This window comes from Acomys russatus, chromosome 3 (assembly GCF_903995435.1).
Source record: "Acomys russatus chromosome 3, mAcoRus1.1, whole genome shotgun sequence".
Taxonomy (NCBI): Eukaryota; Metazoa; Chordata; class Mammalia; order Rodentia; family Muridae; genus Acomys; species Acomys russatus.
The window spans coordinates 23,410,575-23,435,537 of NC_067139.1; the positions used below are offsets into that span (position 1 = coordinate 23,410,575).

General features: G+C 39.7%; 1 protein-coding gene across 1 annotated transcript in view; it reads right to left on the reverse strand.

Moving 5' to 3' along the window:
* Positions 1-24,963, reverse strand: part of LOC127186970 (uncharacterized) — a gene marked incomplete at its 5' end in the record, with an annotated part of 268,435 nt that overhangs the window by 140,691 nt on the left and 102,781 nt on the right. The window contains one exon of the mRNA XM_051143234.1: positions 23,363-23,561. Within this exon, the coding sequence (XP_050999191.1) occupies positions 23,363-23,561 (199 nt within the window). The remainder of the gene's footprint in view (positions 1-23,362; positions 23,562-24,963) is intronic.

Below are 24,963 nucleotides of genomic sequence, written 5' to 3' on the forward strand. Positions count from 1 at the left end.
TCAACTTGCAGCGCCCTAGAGCATGGTTAGGAGGGGCTATCCTCTTAGGGAAACCATTCCTTTGGCCTCCCATCAGCTAATAATGGGAGATAACCTCGTGGCTACAGGGGGAATTGGGGCATGTTCTAACTGGACCTTGAGCATGCTTAGTCTATTCTGTCCCAAACTCTGTCAGTTGATGTCAGCCATTTTGTAGGTCGCATTGTTTCCTTTCTCCTGCTTCTCACTGTCAGGATTTTCACTTCACCCTGGAGGTTCAGCTTGGCAGTCATGGTGTTTCCAATACACGGCTCCGTTTTGCATTTTTGGCTTTCAGTTTAATTGAGGATGTTCAACTCTGAGTTGTTTTTGGTTTTTGTCTTTTTCAAATTTGGGGAATTCTCAGGAACCACTTTTTAAAATGTATTTTCGTCATCAAATCTTTTATTATTTCATACAATGTGTTTTTATCATATTCACTCTCTACCCACCCCCAATTCCTCCCAGATCCAACCCCAACTCCCCAGCCTTACTCTCTTTTTTTTTTTAATAACGCAGAATCTAAGTTGTGTCTACTTTTAAAGTATCTTTCTCTTAGCTCTTACTATTCTATGTGATATTGCCTGAAGGGTTTTCTAGTCTCTCCAGATTTTTCTCCACTCGTGTTTCGACATTTTCGATTGGCTGACTTCTATTGTTCTGCCTCTAGTTTACACGCTCTTCTTTCTGCTATTATGATCTACTGTTAAACTTAGTGAATGAATTTCTTACAGTAGGCTTAGAATTTCAGTTTAGTGTTTGGTTACTTAGTGTTTGTTCGTTTATTTTTTTTCCCATTAATTTATTTACTCACTTTACATCCTATTCTCCTCCCAGTCCTATTCTTCTCCTGGATACGTTGTTTGTTTGTTTGTTTGGGGGGCTATGGTTATTTCTGCCTATGACCAAATATCCAAATTATTCATTTATAAAGACAATATTTTCTTTAAATTTGCAAATATATTTAGATTGACTTCCTAAATATTTTTATCTGTTAAATTTAATTACAGAATCATATTGAAGTTATCTTTATTTACAGTTCCTTTTCTTAAAAATATAGTTTATATTTTCCTATTTCTTTACATGTCTATTTGCTACAACTTCCATTATAGATAATGTAGAGGAGTGGGTTCTGTTATGTTCCTCTGATAGGTTTCAGTATTTTTTTTTTTTTTGTAGTAAGCAGTTCACTTACTTGTGTTTATGTTTAAACTCATTAGATAAAAATCACAAAGTTACCCAGCCCTGCCTAACCTAGCTGCAACCAATTTCAAAGAATAACTTGTCTGCTAATCATCTATAGCTTGTTCAAAGAGATCTAAGGACGATTTGGATGCAGCCTTTATTCCTAACGAAGCCTCTAGGTGCCTTGACTTGAAATTGCTATCACATTCACAATGACTTATTAGCATGACTTCTCCAGCTGGACTTGAACTCCCCCTGTTCCCACTCAAGTACTGCTACTGTGCCACAGCAGGTCCACGGTGGCCACAGGGAACAGCCACTGAGGAATGCCCACATTGATCTAAGACTGGCTGTGTCCTGTTTAACTCTCAGCCCCAGACAAGGCAAGACTTCAGATTGGCACCTCCTTGCTGCCAGCTCTGCTCTGCAGGCTCTGGGTTTGTCAGCTGCTCTGAAAGACAAGCTCTCTCTTCTCAGCTCGGGAGGACACTATGGATGCGTTGGCACGTCAGTGCTTTACAGCTGGAATATGTGTCATGGGTGGGGTGGGGGGGGCACAGCTCACCTGTGAGGACTCACACACAAATGTCTCTGTTCTCAAGAGTCACGGTCATGTTGCTTGATATCAGCACCCTCGGCAGCAGCTTTGGTTTTTCTCTCTGGTTTTATGGTGAATTATGTTAGGAGCATCTAATACATTATCAGCTACCCTGTGATAATTAAAACCAGAAATGGGAAAATTACCTAATATCTTAATTAAAAGATTGAAATGAATTCATATCATTGTCTGGGCTACCTGTGGTCCATTTTGTGTGTTAATAACACAAACGTAGGTTAATTATTTCTGCAAGTCCCCTTTATTTTATGGAACAGCATTCAACTTAAAAAACACGTCCTCACATCGAGGAAAAGATGATAAAATGTTTACATGTAAGACTAACCCGCAAATGCCTTTGGAGTATGTCAACTGGTGTCACCCAGACAAAATAAATGGAGCAGTCATATTTTTAATAATACATGAGGAACACAGGGAAAACACTTGTCAAAATTGTATAATATTACAGTACCCTCTCTGTATATAAATGCATATGTTTATGAAAGTGTATTTTCTCCCTGTATGCTAATCTTTTTCACTTGCCATGGTTTTTAATGGTTTTTCCAAATGACCTTTGCAAAATTAATCAAGGACCTGACACTGTCCTTTCTAGAAATACAAAGAAAGAATGCTGCTCATAATAACTTTTGCATGAAAAACAGCCAGAGAATGACAAAACAGAGAAAGCATTAATACTGGAGAAAAAAATTAAACCTTGAGAGGGAAGCCCACTGAAAAAATGCTCGCTTCCTGTCAGAAACATTTTTATGGGTCTCTGAAATTCCATTTCCACTTTATTTTCTATCCTATTGTTTTTATTGCTTGAAATTGACAGATATTGCAAACCAATTCGCTAAGTAAAACACACCATGTTTTCTCAAGCACTCTGACGCTGAGAAGCATCTCAAATTCAAGATTAATAAAACGTACAGAAAGGACGTGTAAAAATATAAATACAAAGAACCAAGAAAAAATGCCTGCGATTAGACAAGATGGAAATCTAAGCAGAAATTAAATTCAGTCGTATTACATTTCCTATTTTTTTTCTTAGAGAAAATTACAACTGAAGTAAGGCGTTTTCCCCCTGTAATTTAAATGTTAAGCTGCCAGATGTGTGTCCCATGCTTCAAGAGGGAAGCTTTGCATTATTTAGCATATTAAGAATCACAGAATTTTAAAAAGGGCTCCTTTATTGCCTGGAGGTTCCAATTAAGTAAACCTTAGCCTGGTACATTTAAAACTTGCAGTCCATAGGATCTGCCTCCTTTTCTCACCACAGTCAAGACTCATCTATATAATAAATAAGGAAAATCTTTACGATGACATCATTTTTCTTTTGCTTGAGGAATTAAACCTATCTATTATTTTAAGAAGTTTTTAATAGAGGCCAGCAATCTAGAAGACAACTGAAGGTTCGGCGTACTTTTTTAAATCATAGTAAGTTGAGTCTCCTATTTACGGCTGCCCCATTGACCTATTCTTCTTCTCTCTCTATGTCCTCTGTGTTCACCCCAGTCCTCCTGTGAGATGAGGCCTTTGTAAGGAGCAATAAGGTCATTGGTTATGAATTGATAGTACGAGTTTGTGTTTGTATAAAAGTGAACTATCTGATCACACAGCACTAATTAGTTGCCCTTTCAGCAGTTTGCGGAAGGAGTTTTGGTAGCTAAGCTAAAATCCAGAATGAGATGGAGGTTCTGGAGGCACACCACATTCATAAATCATAGCCTTAAATACAGCCATTTTTGCCATTTTAGAAAATGTCAAAGGTGTCAACTCTGTCCAAATATACCGCTTAACAGTGACTATTTTAGTAAATTGACTTGAAATGCATTCAGCTAACTGACTGTCAGAAGCACATAATCTAGTTCACAGGACAAATGAACAGTTTAAAGGCCAAAAAAATAAGCAACAAACTACAAAATCTTAGCAGCGTGTTACAATGACCATGGCTGCAGCCATGGGCTAAAATCCTAGTACTAACGTGTTTATTGGCTTCAAAAATATTGACTCTTAAATTTTAGAAATGTGCTGGTTAAGACAACAAACAGCTTAACTGAGTTCAAAACCACTGTCAGACATCTAACTAAAATTTATCCAGCAAGTGCATTAGGATTTACATAAACACAAATAGAAACTGATAGCGTTCTGTGCTATTAGCACAATCTGACCCAATAAATGGCAACTGTGAAGATGCTCCATAGGTATGCCAGCATGTGCCACAGTGTAAAGGAACAAACAAACAAGCTTTTTGTCTTGTTTTTTTTCTTCAGGAGAAAAATAAGATTAACAGTTGGAGCTGGACAGGTGGCTCAGCAGTTAAAAGGGATTGCTGCTTTTGCAGAGAACCCAAGGTTAGTTCCTAGTGTCCGTGTCAGGTGGCTTGCAACCAGTTGTAACACCAGCTCCTGGTCATCCAGCGCCCTCCTCTGGCCTCTGCTAATATCCACACACTTGGGTGGGCACACTCTCCCTCAACACACACACACACACACACACACACACACACACACACAATCTTTAAAATAAAATTGAATTCAAATGTTACAGTTGACAAAAGTATTGACACATTGAGTGTTTAACTTACCTTATTCTTCTGAGCACCCAAGGTGTTCAGTAAACGATAGAATGTATCTAATATTTTATTAACTGTTTCCCTAGAAATGTGAAGAAGCTTAATGGTTTGATATTTAAGGATAGTCTAATGTAACTAGAAGCAAGAATACAATGAAGCCATCCTTAAGTTCAACCTATCAAACCCAGCAAGCCCACACCCTTCCCACTTGTATGAGTGCACAAAGCAGAGTTGAGTGACACTCACAAACTTCTGCAGTTAGTTAAAAAGAACATACACCTACACACACTAGATTTCAGTTTTCAAGGACATTTGCACATGTTATTTATTTACCACAAGTTGTTTATAAACTTCGTATCCAGCAGAGAATGTCTACCAATATGTTACTAATAACTGAATCATTTTCATCCATAATATTATATAAGATTCATGCATACATGCCTTACCTGATAAAATATTACCATAATATAAAATGGATATATTTTGTTATTCCTTTTAAACATTTCCCAATTTTGCCAAATATAAGAAGATGCTACCCTCTTTTGAAAACCAACTCCCACGTCCAATCTTAAAAATATTAAACTCTCCATTTTATATACAATGAAGGAATCCAGAAAAAAATTTAAAACATTATTTTTACTATATTATGTATATTACATCTTGACTGTAGTCCCCTTGCTCTTATCTTCCTGTTCCCACTCTCCCTTTCCCACCCTATCCCCCTCCCCTGGCCCTCTGACCTGTGGGATTCTCATCCCTCAGCATCTGACCGCTGCCTATTGGCAACAGCCTGCAACCCTTTGCTCTGAATCCATAAATTTTAATATGCTGCCTGTGAGATTTTCCTGGTTATCATAAATGGACACTTCCACTGAACTTAGAACAGTCAAAGCTATTTGGAATAATGAATTATTTTACCTTCTTAAGTTACTATCGATACTAGGAAATTAGAGAGAGGAAAAGGTGATGTCTTAGACTGATACCTCAATTCAGTATTATATATACATACATACATACATACATACATATATATATATATATATATATATATATATATATATATATATATATATTATAGAAGTCTGGTGAATAACAAGGGGGTAGCCTCATGACCACCTGTCAACACCCAACCTCATGTAGTCAACAGATGAATGCATATGATCACAACAAACTTTAACTAGTAGTCAAAATGGAAAGACAGAAGGAAAACTATTAGGCAATCATCAATTGAGCAACACTTTTAGAAATAATCTATAGGTCAAAGAGAAAGTCTTCACGAGTGCATGGAAGCTCTTCATCCTCCTAGCCGTTTCCAGAAATTCCCCAGTCAGAAGCAGGTTGAAATGATTCAGCGTCTTTCAAATTCTATCTGCAAACTTTTCTCAGCCATAAATTTTATGTGATAATTATCATTAAGGAATAAAGGAGAAAATACATTCTCAGATGGAGGGAAACTTAAGGGGAAAACACACCAGAAAATCTACCCTTGAAGAGTGATTAAGACATAAAGAGAATGGAAGTGAAGGAACCATGAGGCACCGGGAAGGAAGAAGAAACCGGAAGAGCTTCGGGCATCAACATATGTATATTGCATTAGCCTTTCTCTTATGAGTCCAGAAGTCATATTTGATAATCAGAACAAAATAAAGAGCAAAACAAAACAAAATGTATAGTGGTGTCTCATACCTTTAAACCCAGCACTTGGGAGGCAGAGGCAGGAGAATCTCTCTGAGTTTTAGGCCAGCCTAAACTGGCCTAAACAAGCCCAGGAAAAAAGAAAGAAAGAAAGAAAGAAAGAAAGAAAGAAAGAAAGAAAGAAAGAAAGAAAGAGAAAAAGTTTATAGCATCAGGTGTTATTCAAGAAAATGATATTTTAAAGAGAGGAAGAGCAAGAGGCCTAGAATGGAAGCAAGGTGTACACTGATTCAAAGCGGTAAAATGCAGAGAGGCAAAACTGATGCCACACATGCACACTGTCATTTGGATGTTGATGCTGATGATAGACAGGAGATGACCTGTGGGGTGATTTTGTCATTGCACAAGCATTATGGAACATACTTGAATAAACTAAACTGACGTAGAGGCTGTTAGGGAACGTAGTCTTGTGGTACCACTGCCCACTAACCAGCCTGATCCTGACAAAAATGCTGATACATTGGCCAGTGAATGAAAGCAACAGCAGGAGAAGCAACAAGACAACGAACTGGAATATATCAGTCTTATTCTCTGCCATATTAATAATTCTCTTAAACGTATGGTCTAACTATTTCAATTAAAAGATTGATGCTGGCAAAATGAGCTTTTGAAAAATGCCCCCCTTGATTGTGTAATAACTATTATTACATAATAATGATTATTCAGTGGACTAAATTAAAGTTTAAAAATGAAAAATTGAATCATTTACTCACCAATAGTTAAAAAAAAAAGTCAGGATTGAGTATATTATTATAAGATAAAAAAGGATTCAGAGTGAAAATGGTCATTGCATGTAAAGAACGCTATACAATAACCGAATTGTCAATGTACCAATAAAATGGTACAGTCTCAAGAATTTATGGAGAAATAGTGGATTTTCAATAACCACAATGCAAAAATAAGGATGAAGAGGGAATGAATTATCAACTATAGTTAAGGAGTTTAATAGTCCCTTTCCCCAGTTGATAGAATTACAGGATGATTAACTATAACAAAGATATAGCTGATCTGACAAACATTGCCAATAAACAGAATCTATGCACATACACACATATGTAAATCAGTTTCCACCAAGCACCCGTGGAGAATTCTTAAACACATTTTGGACCAGGAAGCAAGTCTCATCAAATTTAGAATAGTTGAAATCATACAGAACATGTTCCATGATTATACTGAAAGTGAGCTAGAGATCTAAAACAGAAAGGAAAGAAAAAAAAATTGTAAGCAGGTAGCAATTGAAACCTCAATTCTTAGTAACCTGTAGTTTAAAGAGAAAGTCTTAATGGAAATTCCAAAAATAAATAAATAAATAAAATAAAGTTCTCATTAGTAGGTTAAAGCCATGCTGAGAAGAAATTTTATAGCATTAAATGTTTATGTAGGAAAAAAAGAAAATAATTCATCTAAGGTCTTATCTGAAAAACAACAACAAAAATCCAAAGCAAGTAGAAGGCAGAAAATGATCATAATATGACTATAAATCAATGAGTGTGATATCAATGGAAAGGCAGAAACAATAGAATAAAGTTGGTTCTTTAAAAAACAATAAAGTTGATAAACCAGCAAGACTAACAAAGAAGATGAATGAAGGTTCAGGTCCTGAGTACCAGGAAGAAAAAGGAGCCACTGAAGAGAAATTAGGACCCCTCTAACAGTGTTTTGCCCACACATGGAAAAAATAAACCAATTCCCACCTAACTAGTGCATGGTCAAGCCAGACTTTGGTTGTTTATTTGGTTGGTTGGTTGGCTTTAAGTTTGTTTTGGCTTGGGTTTTTTTGGTTTGGTGTGGTGTGGGGTGTGTGTGTGTGTGTGTGTGTGTGTGTGTGTGTGTGTGTGTGTGTGTGTGTGTGTGTGTTTTAAATAGGGTATAGTTTTAGCTGTCCTGGGGCTTGCTATGAAGATCAAGTTGGCCTTGAATAAACAGGAATATTGTACAGTTCTCTAACCATTAAAAAAGTTGAATTACTAATACAAAACCCCTGGCTCTATCTATTTCCTTGAAAATTCTACTAAACATTTAGAGAGAAGAAAGATCCTCAATCTCACAGAAGTCTACATATCAGTTATTTTTAGGAGCTCTGTGACAAAGCTGGCTTAAACAGCTTACATGGGGGAAGGGTCACCTGAGCTCATGATTTCTGGAGTTCTGGTCCGTGGTCATTTGGCACCTTGTACTCTGGAAGTAGTGTGGCAGATAGAGTGTGTAGTGGAGGAGAGTCTTCTCCATCCTGCACATGGGGCAGTAGAGATAAAGCCAGGTCAGAAGTCACCTGCAAAGGTTCAAGTCATGGCTACGGCAGAGTACCACCTTCAGCTACAGACGAGCTCCTAAACCTCCACTGCCTCCCCACAGTGGCGCCAAGCAGGCACTGAACAGTCAGCGCATGGGCCAGTGAGGGGCATTTCATATTTAATACACAACCTGTTCTGGAAAGTAGAGGGGACACATACACTAACTCGTTTAATGTAGCTACTATAACTTTGACATCAAAACCAGACAAAGAAAAGACATAGTAAAGGACAATGGATTGGTATCTCTAAAGAAAACAAGCAGGATTGAATCTGAGCAAACTGAAATCCTTACCATACCAAAAAAAAAAAAAAAAAAAAAAAAAAAAAAAAAAAAAAGAACAAGGAAACTGTGGCATTTTATTTCGGGTGTGCAATGTCCAAGTAGTCTCACTTATGTAACTCATCTGATTTTAATCAAACAAAACAAAATTCTATGGAATTCAAAACGTATTTGTGGTAGCAGAAAATGCTTCATCTTGATTAAAAACAAAAGCTTTTTAGCAGAAACTAGTGTGTGTGTGTGTGTTTGTGTGTGTGTGTGTCCCAGAAAAATTGAATGCTTCCGTTGTTAAGAAAACAGCAAAGAGGGCAGGAGAGGCAGCCCCATGAGTAAACTGTGAAAGCTTGAGAGCCTGAAGGCCGTTCGTCCCCAGCACCTGTGTGAAAATCCCGGTATGGAGGCATGCGCTTGTAACCCCAGCACGGAGGGAGGCAGACACAGGAAGAGGAGCACAACGCCAATGTAGCTGAAAGGGCAAGTTCCCATTTCATTGGGAGACCATGTCTCAAAACACAAGGTGTGGAACAATGGAGGAAGACAAGAAGATGCCCGACATTGGTCTCTGGTCTTCTTGTGCATATGCATAGGGAAACACCTGTGTGCCAACACATGCATGCACTACAACATATATATGTGTGTGTGTGTGTGTGTGTGTGTGTGTGTGTGTGTGTGTGTGTGTGTGTGTGTGTATGTATGTAGACATACATAATAAAAACATCCCCCAGTACTGCTGTTAGTCTAGTGCAGGGACTTCTGCCAATAATGCGTATTTTACAGTGACACATGGGTATAGGCATGATGTTTGTACTATAAACAAAAAAGGAAACTATTATATTAGAAGGTAACATGATACTCAACATAACATTTCAAGTAATAGGGCTGGAGAGACAACTCGGTAGGTAAGAAAGCTTGGTGCTCATGCAGAGGAACTAAGTATGGTTCCTAGCACCCATATTGTGCAAGTTATAACCAAGCCCCTGTTTACCTGTACTAACTCTAGATCCAGGGGACCAGCCACATTTTTCTGGTCCCTGAGGGTACCTGCACTCATATACACATGGTATTCACACATAAGAACAATGAAAAAATTATCAGTGAATACACACAAAATTTGTACAAAAAAAAAAAAAACCCACATATATAAGGTCACATTTCTGTATGCTAGCAATGAACTTGCTAAAACCAAAAATTAAAACAAAGAACCACTGACAATTATTGCACAGAAAATACAATGCTTAGATTATAAGCTTCACAAAACTGGACAGAATTTTTGGACTAAAAATACACAACATTGATTTATTGATTTAAACACATCATGCTGAACTAAAAATAAATGGAAAGACATACTCAATATAATAAAGATAACCCTTTCTGCAACTGCACTAGAAATCTAATAAAGGCTATCAACACAGTAACATAGTCTTGGTGTGGAAAACACGAGATTCTTCTGAAATTCATATGAAAAAATAGTTGACATCATCTCAACAGAGAAAAATAAATGAGAGAACTCGTTGTCCGTGGTGTCAAGCTCCATTACTCAGCTGTGACAATCAATACTCTGAATTTAGCAGGGTGAGAGGCTCGTCATGAAGTTAGTGGGGAAAGTAGAAGTCAGTCTGCAGAATTGTGCCCAACTGCTAGTTCTAAAAACAGGTACAGAACCCATTAGATGGGAGAAAGATGATTTGGAGCTAATGGCATCAGGACAATCTGATATTTTCTTGGGAAAAGAACTGAGCTAAACATCACTCGACCTATATAAAACCCTCAAAATACACACGCACCTGAAGATTAGAAAATTCTTAGGATCTATGGCTAAGCAAACTGTCATTTGACTTGATACCCCTAATAGGATCTATTAAAGGAGAAAGTGATAAACTGCAAATTTTAAAATCCTAGATATGGGAGGTGGAGACAGGTGGATAACCTGAAGCTGAGGGCCAGCTGGCCTGCCATTTGCAGCAGGAAGCAAGAGTCCCTGCCTCAAGTACAGCAGAAGGCAAAGATAACACCTAAGGTTGTTGTCTGGCCCCCATAGGCCAGCTGTGGCTTGCGCATGCCCACATTCGTACACAGAGACACAAGACAGACTTAGTAAATAGATATAAAAAAATGATGCCCCTTCCTTATGTGAAGTCTCACAGTCTCATCTATCTTTCACTTATCAATTTGGGAAGAGCCAAAGACTGGCCAAATGAGATGCCTCCTTCTGTGGGCTTGCAGCAAGAGCCCGAAATAAAAGAGAGTGATGCCAACTGTAGTGACTATGAGGCCCATCAGCCTGGCAGCCACTTTGTCATGACTCAAAGGCCAATCCTCACCAGCCAGTCTTGGTTCCTTTCATCATGACTCCTGTGTTAGTAAAAGTAGACTGAAAGTATATTTTATCCCAATCGTTCCTTATTTCAACTTTCATCTGTGTTCAGCTATCAGTACTCCTGGGAACCTCAGATTAAATAGTGAAGACAGAGATAAGTGGGTCCCATCAAAGCACCACGGTAACTCTGCCTACACTGCTGCTCCCAAGGCTACTGCAGAGTGCTCGTATTTTCTTACCCTGATAGGTCAATCACAGTAGCTCATATCCAGGCAAGAGTCAAAGCCATATGATTTGTTGTTAATATCCGCTTGTGTGTTCCCATTTTAGACATTTGTCTAATTCTGAGGCACAGACTAAATAAAAAACTGACCAAAAACAATATTATTTTCAGGAGAGTATATTTTTATGAGTGGTTTTTGAATATATATTTATACACTATATGTGTGTGCATGAGTGTATGTGTGTGCACATACATACCATGCTTGCACAAAAGCAGATTCACCTGAAAAGATTAAGGAACATATATATACCTTATACATATCCATAAAATAGAATCCAAATCCATAAGACACGAAGAAGTAATATATTGCCCCTTCTTTAAAGAGAGCTCTTAGAAAAATACATATTCTGGAAAACATTTCCAAATAGTTAAAAATGTACCACATAACAAGCCTTTGGTAAGTGACAGGCACTCTAAGTGATGCTAGCTCTTCCCCCACTACCCAGGTGTGTAATAGACTCAACCATCTTGGCTCATGCGAATACACTCTGCTGTTCTAGCAATGACAAAACTGCCTAGCAATCCGTCTCTCAGAACACAACCCTGCTGTTAAGTGATGCACAGCTGTGCTTTCAAAACTGACTTAATCCTCATTCCTAAAATATTGATAACCCTAGAAGTTTTGGAATGGTCTATGACCACATACCAGAAAAAGATGTCAAGCCAGTGTGAGTATCACCTAGCCCTCAGCTCTTGTTTTTCTTTACTGGACTATTTAATCAACATGGAGCATATATGTGAGGACACCCAAAACACTGAGTATGAATGGGCCTGAAATATCAAGTTATGGTGTGCCAGGTGTGGAGGTGTGGTATGCAGTATGGTGTGCAATGTGGTATACCTACATACTATAATGGGAAACACACACACACACACACACAAACAAACACACAAACACAAACTCACTGTCCTGATATAGGGGAGCAAACATCTATTTGTATTTCTCCTCCAACCTTATATTTTACAATTTGCATGTGACACACCTGTTTTTATTGCCACTTCTACTTTAGAAATAACACACACAAACACACATACACACACACACACACACACACACACACACACACACACACACACACACGGAGAAAGAAAGAGAGAAAGAATCAGAGCGTAGGGGCTTCTGAGGTAGCTTCCCTGCAGTGTTTTTGACTCTTTGAACAGCAACAGAGCAGTGGGCGCTGCTGTCCAAAGAAAAGAATGCAGCAGGGTCTAGCCTGCTGGAAACGTTTTAAGCCCATCTCATCTCCCTGTCCCCCACATCTTTTTGACACGCCCTCTTCCCTCCTTTCTTGGCATTAACTGCTTCTCCACTTCCTTTATATCAGTGGGAACACTTCCCTGATGGGTGTCGGGATCTCTAGAGGGGTCAGGGGCTGCCCTGCAGAGGAAATGACAAACTGTGAAAAGGAAAAGACCAATTCCTTCCACATGTTCCCTCCTCCCAGGAGCAGTAAGAGGCTGTCAGCCAGCATCTCCGTGGGCCCAGGCAGGCCTCTGCATCACAGTGCTGTCAAAACCAATCTACAGACCTGCGTGGCTGTTTAAAGCTTTCTTCATGCCAGCAGGTTTGCAACATGACTCTGAAATAGAAGCGGATCTAAAGAAATGAAATGTTGTAATGGACTGTGAGGGATGGGGAAGGACCCTAGAAAATCAGCCCAAGATGAAAATAAATTACAATGACTTTTTTTGGGTACAAAATCCACTAGTGGTAGGAGAGTTGCCTACAATTAACAGGGAGAATTTTCTCATCTAAGCCTGCTTAGGAATTTCAGTGCTATAGCTACCAGATGGCTTATTCTGTGTGTGTAAATAAAACTAAAAAGGCGACAACCTCAAGGCTTAAAGAAAAGAAGGAAAGTAAGAGAAAGGGAAAGAAATAGAAGGCTAGAGGATATGGGGGAGATAGGAGAAGGAATGTATCAGTTGCTGGCTTGTTTGTTTTATTTTTTAACAAAGATCCCAATTAAATAAATTTGAAGCTTTCTGTGACTTACAACGTTTTATGCATTTCCATATCTTAAATAAAGGCATTTAAAATGCAGGTAATTAGCTCTTTATGCAGATTATCCACTTTGAAACATACTGTGGCTCCCCAAGGCCCAGTTTTCTACTTAGATGAAGGACTTGGATCTATTTATGCTATCTGAAAAACAAAATATCCCAGAGACCAAATGCCACATTTGCTTCTGACTTTCAACAAACAGTGATTCTGACATTGCCTTTCACAATTCTTCAAAGTGTGGCTATAACTTCTAGAAATGCTCATTCTTTGAAAGTGGTTATGGTTGTCTGTAACCTCGGTCCATCGGCTCACCTCTAACAGGAAATGGCAAAATGGTGTCTACTGTTTTCAAGTTCCAGATTCATGACTCTTCCACAGGAATATGATAACAACTGATAAATTATTGTATGCATATATTGGTTACTTTCAATGTGGCATATATACAATATATATGCAATATCTAATATATCATATATATGATCCAGGTAACTAATCATTCCTCCAAGAAGTTCCAGGAGACTGAATCAAGGGGATCATCAGTTCAAGGCCAGCACTAACCATATAGAAAGGTTGTACCTTGAGGAAACAATAATAACAATAATAAATCTACAAGGAAACAGTTGTTCTCCTTACCTAATCCCTGCCAGGTTCATAGGCTGGGGTTTCTGCAATGTAACATGGACATCTATTTAAAACTGGCTACAGAAACTTGCTCCCAGCACTCACAGAGCCATCTCTCATCACTGGGAAGACAGCTAAGCCTGGTAACTGTCCTGCCGTAGCTCTCACTTCCTAAGCATCCAGATGAAGGGCGTCTAGCTCAGCGGGATGATGATCACCAGGCTTCCAGCCCTCCCTCTACTGTTCTTGTCCTATTTGTCCTCTCACTGTGTTATGATGGGTGGACATAGCAGTACACGCCAGACACAGTCCTCCCACCAAGCTGCCTAGACAGTCCATGAAGTGAGAAAAAGTAAAAGAAGAAAAAATACAGAGGAAGGAATGAAAAAGTTAGCTTTTAAAATAAAAGAATAAATGTGTGATCAATTAATTTTTTTAAGTTACTAGTATTTTAATAACAAAGAAATTGTAGCCAAAAAGAAAAAAAAACTTTAAAAATAAATAGCAAGTCCGTTTCTAGGGCTTAAGCCCAAGAAAGAAGTAAATACTTAGGCCTGAATAGGAAAATTGAGAAGACCAATTTCTGTACTCATTAAAAAATGACAGGGAGAATTTCAACAAATATTTTAAAAGTTAAGAAACTGATTTTTGACCAATATGCAAAGGCAAGTCGACCTTAAAACAAGTCTGTCCACAAAAGTTATTAGAAGAAGTGGACGTTCCTAAGTAAAGAACACCCCTAAGGTCAATCTCAACTCTACCTAATTCAAAACCAAACTCCAAATGGATCATCTATTTAAAACAGGAAGTCTTGTGAACTGAAGTTGAACAGAATTTGAAGGCATGAAATGAACGGTATAATCCATGTAGCCTGATGAACAGGACCTAATCAAAATCCAGCAGACTTACTCTATGGAAGGCAGTGCTAAGAAACTAACAAGTCAATGGCAGGTGTGGAGAAAATGTCTACAACTAGCATATTCCTCAAAGCACTCGTAAGAAAAACTCAACATTAAGAAGAACTAGAAGCATAATTAAAAACTGCAAACAAGACCTGGAAAGGTGACACAATTGGTAGAGCATTTGCCTAGCAAACACAACACCTTAAATCCAACCCAGGGCATTATTTAAACCCAGTGTGGGTATACACTTGTAATCCTTGCACTCAGAAAGAAGGAGAATCAGAAGTTGAAAGTCATCTTCAACTACATTGTAAGTTCAAGATCAGCCTGGATAGCTTCATAATGCTGTTTCTAAGACAAACAAGCAAGAAAATAGACTAGGAACAGGTACGCCTGAACAAGTACGTATGGATGTGTTTAAGGAGGTTAGCATTCGGGAAATGAGAGTGTTGGCAATCACAAGATGATGTTATGCACAAGCTAACATGAGCTTGTGAACACGTGGTGCTTTGTGAGCACACAGAGGGACTGAAGCTCCTGAACAGCTAGTGGTCGTGCAGGGCAGACAGTATGGCCATCCTGGAAAAGAAAAAGAGTGTAGTAAGAACTTGGGGCTTCTTTAAAAACACAGAAGTGTTATGGGAATATGTTTTATGGGACTGCTTCAGATTGTCCACAGCAGCTGAGTATGATTTGCCTCATGCTCTAGCAGGGGCGTGATTTGCCAACTGCAGATAGTTTCCGCAAGTGTATGGCAGTTGAGATTCTGGGGATTCTTAAGAAAGTATATAAATGCTGGGCCTGAGAGCGCCTTCTACAGCTTTTGATGTTCTATACTCCTGGAGAGGAGCCTTGGCTGCTCCTCCTCATCCTCATGCTCATCCTCCTGCTGCTGCTGCCACTGCTGCTGCTATTGTTGCTGGTTACTGTTGTCGGTTGCTGTTGGGTGCAGTTTGTTGCAGTTTGTCGAGTGGTCAAATGCAAAGAGACAAGAAGTGAAAACTGGATAGCCTAGTGGCAAAGATCAACCCTGCCCCCTCTCCTCTCTGTCCTTCTTTTTCTCTTATTTAGTGTTGCAGGGTTGGAAGTGGCAAGTGCTACCTACAAGGGAGTTTCTTACAAAATTAAATAGACCATGTTATTTCACAATGGTTCTACTGTAATCAATAGCTGACCAAAATTTTCTCTTTTTCATTTTCTCTTTTTTGTTAATATATTCATTCACTTTACATCACTATCATAGCCCCCTCCTTTATGTCCCCCTAGTCCCACCCTTCCTCTGTCTTCCCCAATCCTCCCACCCCTACCCTCCCAGAAAAGGGGAGGCCCTGAGATTTTCAACATTTTTTAAAATTCTGACTCCATATTTCCTTGCATACCATCACAGTGTAATTGTCAAATGAAGATATGGCATATGTACTTCTTGGCTATATTAGTCCACAATTGCCCAATGAATGGATCTATTCATTTATTCATTTAGCAAGTCTTTAATTGGGCAAGTGCTTTGTGCCAGGAACAGATTAGACTCCACAGACTTAGTCAATACTCATGAGGCTGGTCATCCAGACATGCAAATGAACACATTGACAATGAAGAGAAAGAACACTGTGGGTACTCAGCATTGAGTACGGATTCTTTAAGAAGGAAATTTTATAGTAGCTGGTGAGGGCTCTTCATTAAACAATAAGATTAAAGAATATCTGAAGGTCAAACAAACCATCTTACCTGCCTCAAAAAACTAAAGAAACTCAGAGCTACAATCACATCAGATATCTGGTTAGTTTGTGTCTTCATTAGGGTTTCTTTTGCTGTGATGAAACACCATGACCATAAAGCAAGTTGGGGAGGAAAGGGTTTATTCACCTTACACTTCTGCATTGCTGTTCATCACCAAAGGAAGTCAGGATAGGAACTGAAGATGGACTAGAACCTGGAGGCTGGAGCTGATGCAGAGGCCATGGAGGGGTACTGCTAACTGGCTTGCTCAGCCTGCTTTCTTATAGTGCCCAGGGCTATCAGCCCAGGGATGGTACCATCCACCATGGACTACTAATTGAGAAGATGCCTTACAGCTAGATCTCACTGAGGTATTTCCTCAACTGAGGCTCCTTCCTTTTTGATGACTCTAGCTTGTGTCAAGTTGACACACAAAACCAGCCAGTACAGTTTGGTTTGGGATTTCTTTTTGAGATGGGTTTTCTATAACTCAGGCTGTTTTTTCCCTAACTATGTAACCAAGGCTGGCTTTGAGTTCCTGATCCTCTGTTTCTTTCTCCTACATGCTAGGATTATAGATATGTGCTAACATGCCAAGAAACCTTCAGTCTTTCTAGATTTGGAATCCTTGAACATTTTTTAACAGTACCAATGTCAAGGTCTTGACCCTAGAGACTTGGAGTCATTGGGTCTGAGCAAAGTCCATGTGTCAATGTGCATTAACAGCTGCACAGAAGGTTAACACATGGACACAGTTAATTGTTTCATTGCATTTGTTTAATTGTTGTTGCAGGCAAATGTCTACTTGGCATAAATCAGTTTTTTACATGACTTAATGCCATTGGGGCTGCTTTTGACTGTGACAACCCTTCCTATTCCAGCCAGGTTGAGTGGTCTCTTTGTATACTGAAAGCCTACATACTATCGGTTGTTGTCATTCACAATGTGGGGTGCACAGTGGAATATACATGTTTCAGGACTGATGGTGGGGTTATGCACTCAGAAGTCCAGCCAAGTTAAAAATATCCTATAGCAAGTGAATTTAAGAAACCTAGAGTACTGACAGTGTCTCCTTGAGACTATGTGGCTCGCTACAGCTCTGACTCCAATTCTCTCATCCACTGTCATGAAAGAGAACCATGCTGTCCATCCTGGGAAAATATCTTAGTTCATTGCTAGACAGATAAATTCTACTGAATGTATATTGTTTCTCTATAATTGCAAAAATGTAAAAATCAATTCTGGTTTTCAGATGTCAAAGATTCGACTCTGTTATAACAACAATGGTTCTTCGTTCTTTCTTCTACTTGATATCATGTATAAGAATTGACAGGGAAGTAAGTGGCAGGAGGAGGAGGAGGAGGAGGAGGAGGAGGAGAGAGAGAGAGAGAGAGAGAGAGAGAGAGAGAGAGAGAGAGAGAGAGAGAGAGAGAGAGAGATTTGCCTCACCCTCATCTAATATCTATACCCTAAAGCCAGTTTTCTTTCATAATATGCTCGAGGGCTGGAGCCAATTGAGACAAAGTACTAATATAACTTGGTGACAACACCCAGTCCTCATAAATGTTCCCTCATCTAACAATTAAATAGCTATTTAATCGGTTGCACTTGCTTTTTCTCAGGTCTGGATTCTCCCCCAAGAAAGTTTGCTGGCCCTTTATGGATAGGATGCTAAAAGAGCCCACTCCTCCTACCAGCCATGTAGACATATGTTTGTATCATAATGGACCAGATGGCTCAAGTAAACCTTTGAAGATAGTTTTGGCTTACAACCCTACAGCATGTAGCTGTGTGTGTGTGTGTGTGTGTGTGTGTGTGTGTGTGTGTGTGTGTGTATCACACACATGCTCAATGTGTTTTCATTGTGAGCACACAATAAAATTCTCTTGAATTCAGTATCACCAAGGATTCACAAGCCTTACCAGGAACTATTGTTCTTGCAAGATATCCATATAAAAAAACAAAATTATCAAATGCTATCACCATTTCCCTGCTGGTTACGCTAAAGAGTAAAAACGACTTGAAAGAAGGTGATCGCAGAAGTTACACCATAGATATTCTCTCCCAGGAATTTATAAATATTTCCTGTTCCCAGGCATTTGCATAGTAACAATGTCGATTATCATCATCAACCATGAACTAAGTCCAAAACCCCCTTGGGAAAGAGTGTGTACTCAGGCACACTTACAAGAGAACATGAAAGCCACTTTTTTGTGTGAATTTGAGACAATATAGTAAATTTGACAGATTATATATGGAGCCTACTGATGGAGAATAACACATGGAAGATCATAAGCACATTTTTTCCACATAGAAACTCTGCAGCCATGAACACACCACGTGATCACCACTTCCCTACGTTTCCTTCCTCGGTATGTAAACAGACAGAACGTCATCAAGCCAGAGTTTAATAAACTTTTAATTTGAAATGAATTACCACATGTTGTGTTTGTTTACCTATTATTAAATTTCCTAGCAACACATCAGTGGCAGAGAAACAGCACACTTTATCACAGCCCTGATATATTAGAAAACAAGCCCATGGGAGATATTAACTAATAATAATAAGGGTAGGAGCATCCAAGAAAAATAAGTAAAAGTAAGCAATAGAGGAGACATGTGCTGCAAGAAGTTTTTATGTTCTGGCTTTGTATAAATCTGCTCAGAACAGGAGGAAACAGTCTCTCTGCCGACTTACATTAGTCTCTGAACTCACAGCATAGCAAAATAATCAGTTTTTTTTTTTAAAGCAAAGCATAAGAAATTCTCCCTCTTGATGCATATTGAATTTGCATACTGAATGTGTTGGTGTTGTTTTTTCTCAGAGTGGCACCTGCCCTCTTTGAGGAGAGCACTGGGGCAGCAGTAGCACCCTAAAAACCACGCTCCTAGCAGGGAGTGCCATATCGCCTTAGGAAAGACAAGAAAGCAGAAAGGATATGGTGAAAAATGGTCCAAAAGTAATTACTTCTAGTCTTCTACTCAGAATCCTAAAACTAGATAAAAATATAAGTGACATTAAGAATCATTAGTTAAATCATACCCTACTGTGTTAAAAGTTGAGAATTCTAAAATAAAACTGTTTTGTGCTAAAACATTTTTAAAACAAATGCACTTTACAAGTGCACATATTTTACAGTGTTCAGTGACTTCAGAGTTGACCTTTGAACTTGATATTTAAGCAAAATCAATGGCGTGCTTTCTCTTCTTTTTCATCCAACGAAGTCACAAATGTTCCCTTTCTATTTCTCGTTTTATTTTTCTTAGGATGATGATCCTCAACCATCAGAAGATGCTTTGACGCTGTCTTTCTTTTCAACGTCTCAGATTTCCAATGTCTTAGTGCATTTCCTGTGGCTCCACTCAAACTTCTAGGACAGGGCATTTGTGAAGGAAAGCCTTTGTTTCTTACAGCTCTGGGGGTAGGTGGTTCAAGAGGCTCTGTCTAGTGAGGGTCTTCAGGTTGTCTGGGGCTCTGTGAAGGCCCAGGCAGTCTCAGGATTAAATACTGGGAGATCACAGAGCTGTTTCATCATGAAAAATATACTTTCTCAATAACCCGCATTGATCAGTGCTTTCTCAAGGGTAGCACCCTTAAGATCCAATCACCTCCTTAAAAACGAAAAACCAGAACAAACCAACCAACCTCAGCTTTCAGAACTGCCTCACTTAGGAACCAAGGTTTCAAGATATGGACTCTTAAGGACATAATAAAACTACAGCTCCCAGGCTACATATATATGCCATGTTAAAGTCACTTCCCCCCCCCCCTCATTCAGCCGTGGCAACCCAGATGTTGCAGCTGAAAAGTCTGACCAATTAGATCCAACCAAGACCCAGTGTAACAGCAATGATCTTGGTGAGGCAACTGACCAGACTTCGACACCACATCTATGCAGCCGCCCCACAAAGGTATTTGGAATGAGCTTACCAATGGCATTGCTGGCCTCGGGAATGAGCTTACCGATGGCATTGCTGGCCTCGGGAATGAGCTTACCAATGGCATTGCTGGCCTCGGGAATGAGCTTACCGATGGCATTGCTGGCCTCGGGAATGAGCTTACCGATGGCATTGCTGGCCTCGGGTTTGGAGCCCTTTTGTAGCATCAGCTGTTCTTTGTCAACCATCAAGGATGTCCTCTTATTTAAAGAGCCCACCTTCTTCTTTCTCTTATCTGCACTATACATGCATGGTTAAATACCCCAGATGTTTGCATTTAAAGTAAAAATAAACTAGCTTAACTCTTCTACACGCCAACACAAAGTGCTTGCACAGAGCTTACAAGTACATTTTGAGGATGACCAAGTCTCATTCTTGTTTCCTCAATGGAGAGCAGGGTGAGGTCATCTGCTCTCTCCAGTAGGACAGAATTGCAGCAAATTGAAGAATATGATGGATACACCCAACTCAAATTGCTTTATAACTATGGTATTACCTGACTTCAACATAGAGCTGGGGCCTAATTTATCTTAAATTATATTTACTTAATGTCAGTATCATATAATTTGATATTTATGCATTCCATGTGTAAAATCTTAACGTAGGATTTTCAGGTGTACATGAATCTAGAGAGCACGGTACTTCAGTAGTCCTTAGCTGGTGACAGTGGCTGAGTCACAAGCAAGCACACAGGTCAGACAAGCATAGAATGTCCAAGGCTCATGCCAGAGCAATATTTTAGAAGAGCAAATATTCACGACTTGAACCTAGCAATGGGTAGAGCTCTGCTCAGTCCAACTAGGTACCGCTCCTAAGGAACTAAAAAGTTCTGAACATGATTTAACAAGTGCTTATCTCTTCCTAGGAAGTTTGAGGTTGCCAGCTAATCAACTAATAGAAAAGAAAACAAACCAAACAAAAACCCAGCAAGGCAGAGGTGACTCGGGAAGTAGAATCCTGTGGCTGGGCTGAGCACACTGGAGGAGTACCAGTATCCTGTTCCAGAATCGGGCCTGTTTCCCAGAGCTATACCTCCGTCCTGATTTATTATGTCTCTGCACATGCTCCTGAGGTGGATCAAATCACTTAACAGTTTGATCAGGAAGGAACCTGTTCTCCCGCCCCACGTTCCATATCGCCTCTGAACTTCCTATCTTTTTTCTCAGTGGGAAAGTACTTGCCATAAAAGTATGAAAATCTTCCTTTGATTCCCCAGGATCCACATTAAAACATAAAGCTAGATGCAGTGGCAGGTGTCTGTAATCTCAGTGCTGAGGAAAGCTGACTGAATGGGAAAGGCTTCTGAAGCTTGCTGCTAACCAGATAGGCTAGATGGATCAGGGAGAGGCTTGTCTCAAAAAGTAAGATCGAGAGACATCAATGAAGAAGCCCAGTGTTGATCTCTGGCTTCCATGGCACGCATACACACACATACACACACACACATGCACACGCACACGCACACACACACAGAGACACACACATACACTCACATATACACAAACACATACACACTGACACACATGCACATATACAGACACACACACACATAGTATGCATGCACACATACTACCACACACAGACACACAGATACACATACAGACACACACACACACATAGTACGCATGCACACATGCCACCACACATATACACACACAGACACACAGATACACATACAGACACACACACACATAGCATGCATGCACACATACTACCACACACAGACACACAGATACACACACAGACACACACACACATAGTACGCATGCACACATACTACCACACACATACACACTGACACACATGCACACATACAGACACACACACACATAGCATGCATGCACACATACTACCACACACAGACACACAGATACACATACAGACACACACACACATAGTACGCATGCACACATACTACCACACACAGACACACAGATACACACACAGACACACACACACACATAGTACGCATGCACACATGCCACCACACACATCCATGCACTCATACACACAGACACGTGTATATATGCGTACCTACTCGTACACACACACACACATATCTATACACACATACTTACATGCACAGAGAGAGGCGGGTAAGAAAGGGGAGGTAGTAGAGAGGGAGAGTAAAATAAAAAGAAATTATGTAAAGAAACTACAGCAAAATAGAACTGCCATAGCGGATGGAAGGTTAGTACATGGTATGTTTTCTGGACCACATAATTAAACCAATTGATAATTTCAAAGAAAATGTTTACTACAGGGCTTGCCACTGGTAATTAGTGTAAGCGCCACTCCCTGCCCCGAGGCTGTGACTACTAGCCCTACAGTAGCTGCCGATCCATCCTACCCTGTTGGCAGGGCTAATATCAGTTACTGTTAGAGTATCCTTCCATTTACAGAGACCCATAACTTTACCTTTTGCAAAGATAATAAGTGTTTACTAAAAAGGACAATTTCAAGTGTGGCTCTTCTCAAAATAGAATGTTTGAAAAACTTGATTTACCCAGTAGCTCATAAAACCAATCTTCAGAAACAAAGCTGTACAGCATAAACTATATGCTGCTTGAGAAGTTCGTCCTGATGAAATTTTATCTTTTATACTCAGATTTTTGGTTACAACTTGTGAACACATACAAGAAAGCTGAAAATGTAAACCGAAGACCCCAAAGAAGTAAGATAATCTCACCTCCCCAAAAAGAGTGAAAAAATTAGCCTACAAGCAGTGGAGTCATGGAGGAAAAATATGTGTTTCAAGGAGGTATTTTTATACCTACTTCCATTATAGTCAAAGCACTATGAAAACTAATATTCTTGTCAATGGTTATATTCTTTCCCCATGGTTAAGCTTAGAAAATCCATCCCTAATTAGCTTCATTCAACAAGATGAGGTTCTTAACACTGTGTTGGAATACTGAAGAAAATAAGTCAACCAACCTTGAGAAGAGAGGGTGGCTCTGCCCATTTCAGCCTGGGTGTTTCCCGGAGGTTCGTTCTTTGAAGGGCTGGCTGTATTATCCAAATCGAATTCTGTGTTCTCGGCATCTGCCATTAGGCACACAGGATGTTCGGGAGAAAGCTGCCTGCGGCTCTCATGGCTCTTTTGATCATCCGAATGCAAAGGAGTTTTAATTACCTATTAAGAGATAAATCAGTTAATGGAAACTGTTGCAAATATTACCTAAGTGGTTACATTTCTCTAGAACAATGGAGGATTTTGAGATATCTAAAAGAACAATTCAGTTTTCCAAACTCTGAAGGGTTTTTGTCTGGTTAAATTATAGTAGTAATATAATAACCTCCATGACCACTTTAAATATTTTCATGTGCTTTATATGTTTAATTTATTATTTTAATACCCTATAAGACCCCCGGTATGACTAAATGTCATACTGGGATGAAACCAGCAAGTAATCATTTTTATGTTTGTTTTTTAATTTTTCTCCAAGAAAAGATAAGCTAAAGAACACATGGCAAGATTATAGAACATGGCGGTAAGCAAACAGGTGGGTGTTCACCGCGCACTTTTTCACCACAAGTTTAAGACAACAAGATGCATGAGAATGATGGCCACCCAGAGGGAGGGCTGTCCTGGAAGGAGTGGGAGGACTGTCCTGGGAAGGAGTGGGAGGACTGTCCTGGAAGGAGTGGGAAGACTGTCCTGGAAGGAGTGGGAGGACTGTCCTGGGAAGGAGTGACAGCCTTGCCCAGTGCTTGCCCAGTCTCCCTCTTCAGTCCTCACATATGCCTTATGGGACTTGGTCAGTGCTGCTTTCCAGCCTCCTCCCAAGGGCTCCAGTTACTGCCCCTAATGACATGGACAACGACAGAGGGCAGGGTGGAGCCTTGAGCCCTCGGTCTGCCTTATGTGCTTTATAGAATTCTCCTCCCTCCCACTGACCCTGTAGGGAAGAGCAAGGCAGGTCCCTTGGATTCCTTAACCTTCTCTAAGCTCAAATTGTGAAGACATTTTTCTGTTCCGTTATGTTTTGCTTTTTTATTGCCATTTGCTTTTTGGTTTTGTTTTGTTGTTGTTGTTTTATTTCCATATAGTTGGTGTGTGCGTGTTTGTGTGTGTGTGCCTGCCTGCCTTCATGTACATTGTATATTTCCCTCAGGCACTCTCCTGAAGTTTTTAAGGCAGGGTCTCTGACTGAACCTGGAGCTGAGAAGGATGGCTGGCCAGTGGCTTTAGGGACCCTTCCCCACTCCATTCTTTGAACTCACCCCCCTAGTGTCCGAGATAAAGACATATGATGCCCTATGCAGTGATCTTTTTGTGGGGGAGGGAGGAGGCAGGGAGTTGTTTTATTGGTATGGTTTAGTTTTGTGCTAAGAAGTCAAACTCGGGTCCTCATGTTTGCAGGGCACTTTGCCACCTGAGCCATGTCCCCAGCCCTAATCAGAACATTTTGCTCTTGAGGAAACTCATTCTGGGAAAATTCAGTTGTTAGAGAAAGTTAAATAAGGAAAAACAAAGTATTGTATTAGAATTTTTTTTTTTTTGTTTTCATCCTTATGAAGAAGTGTCTTCCTCA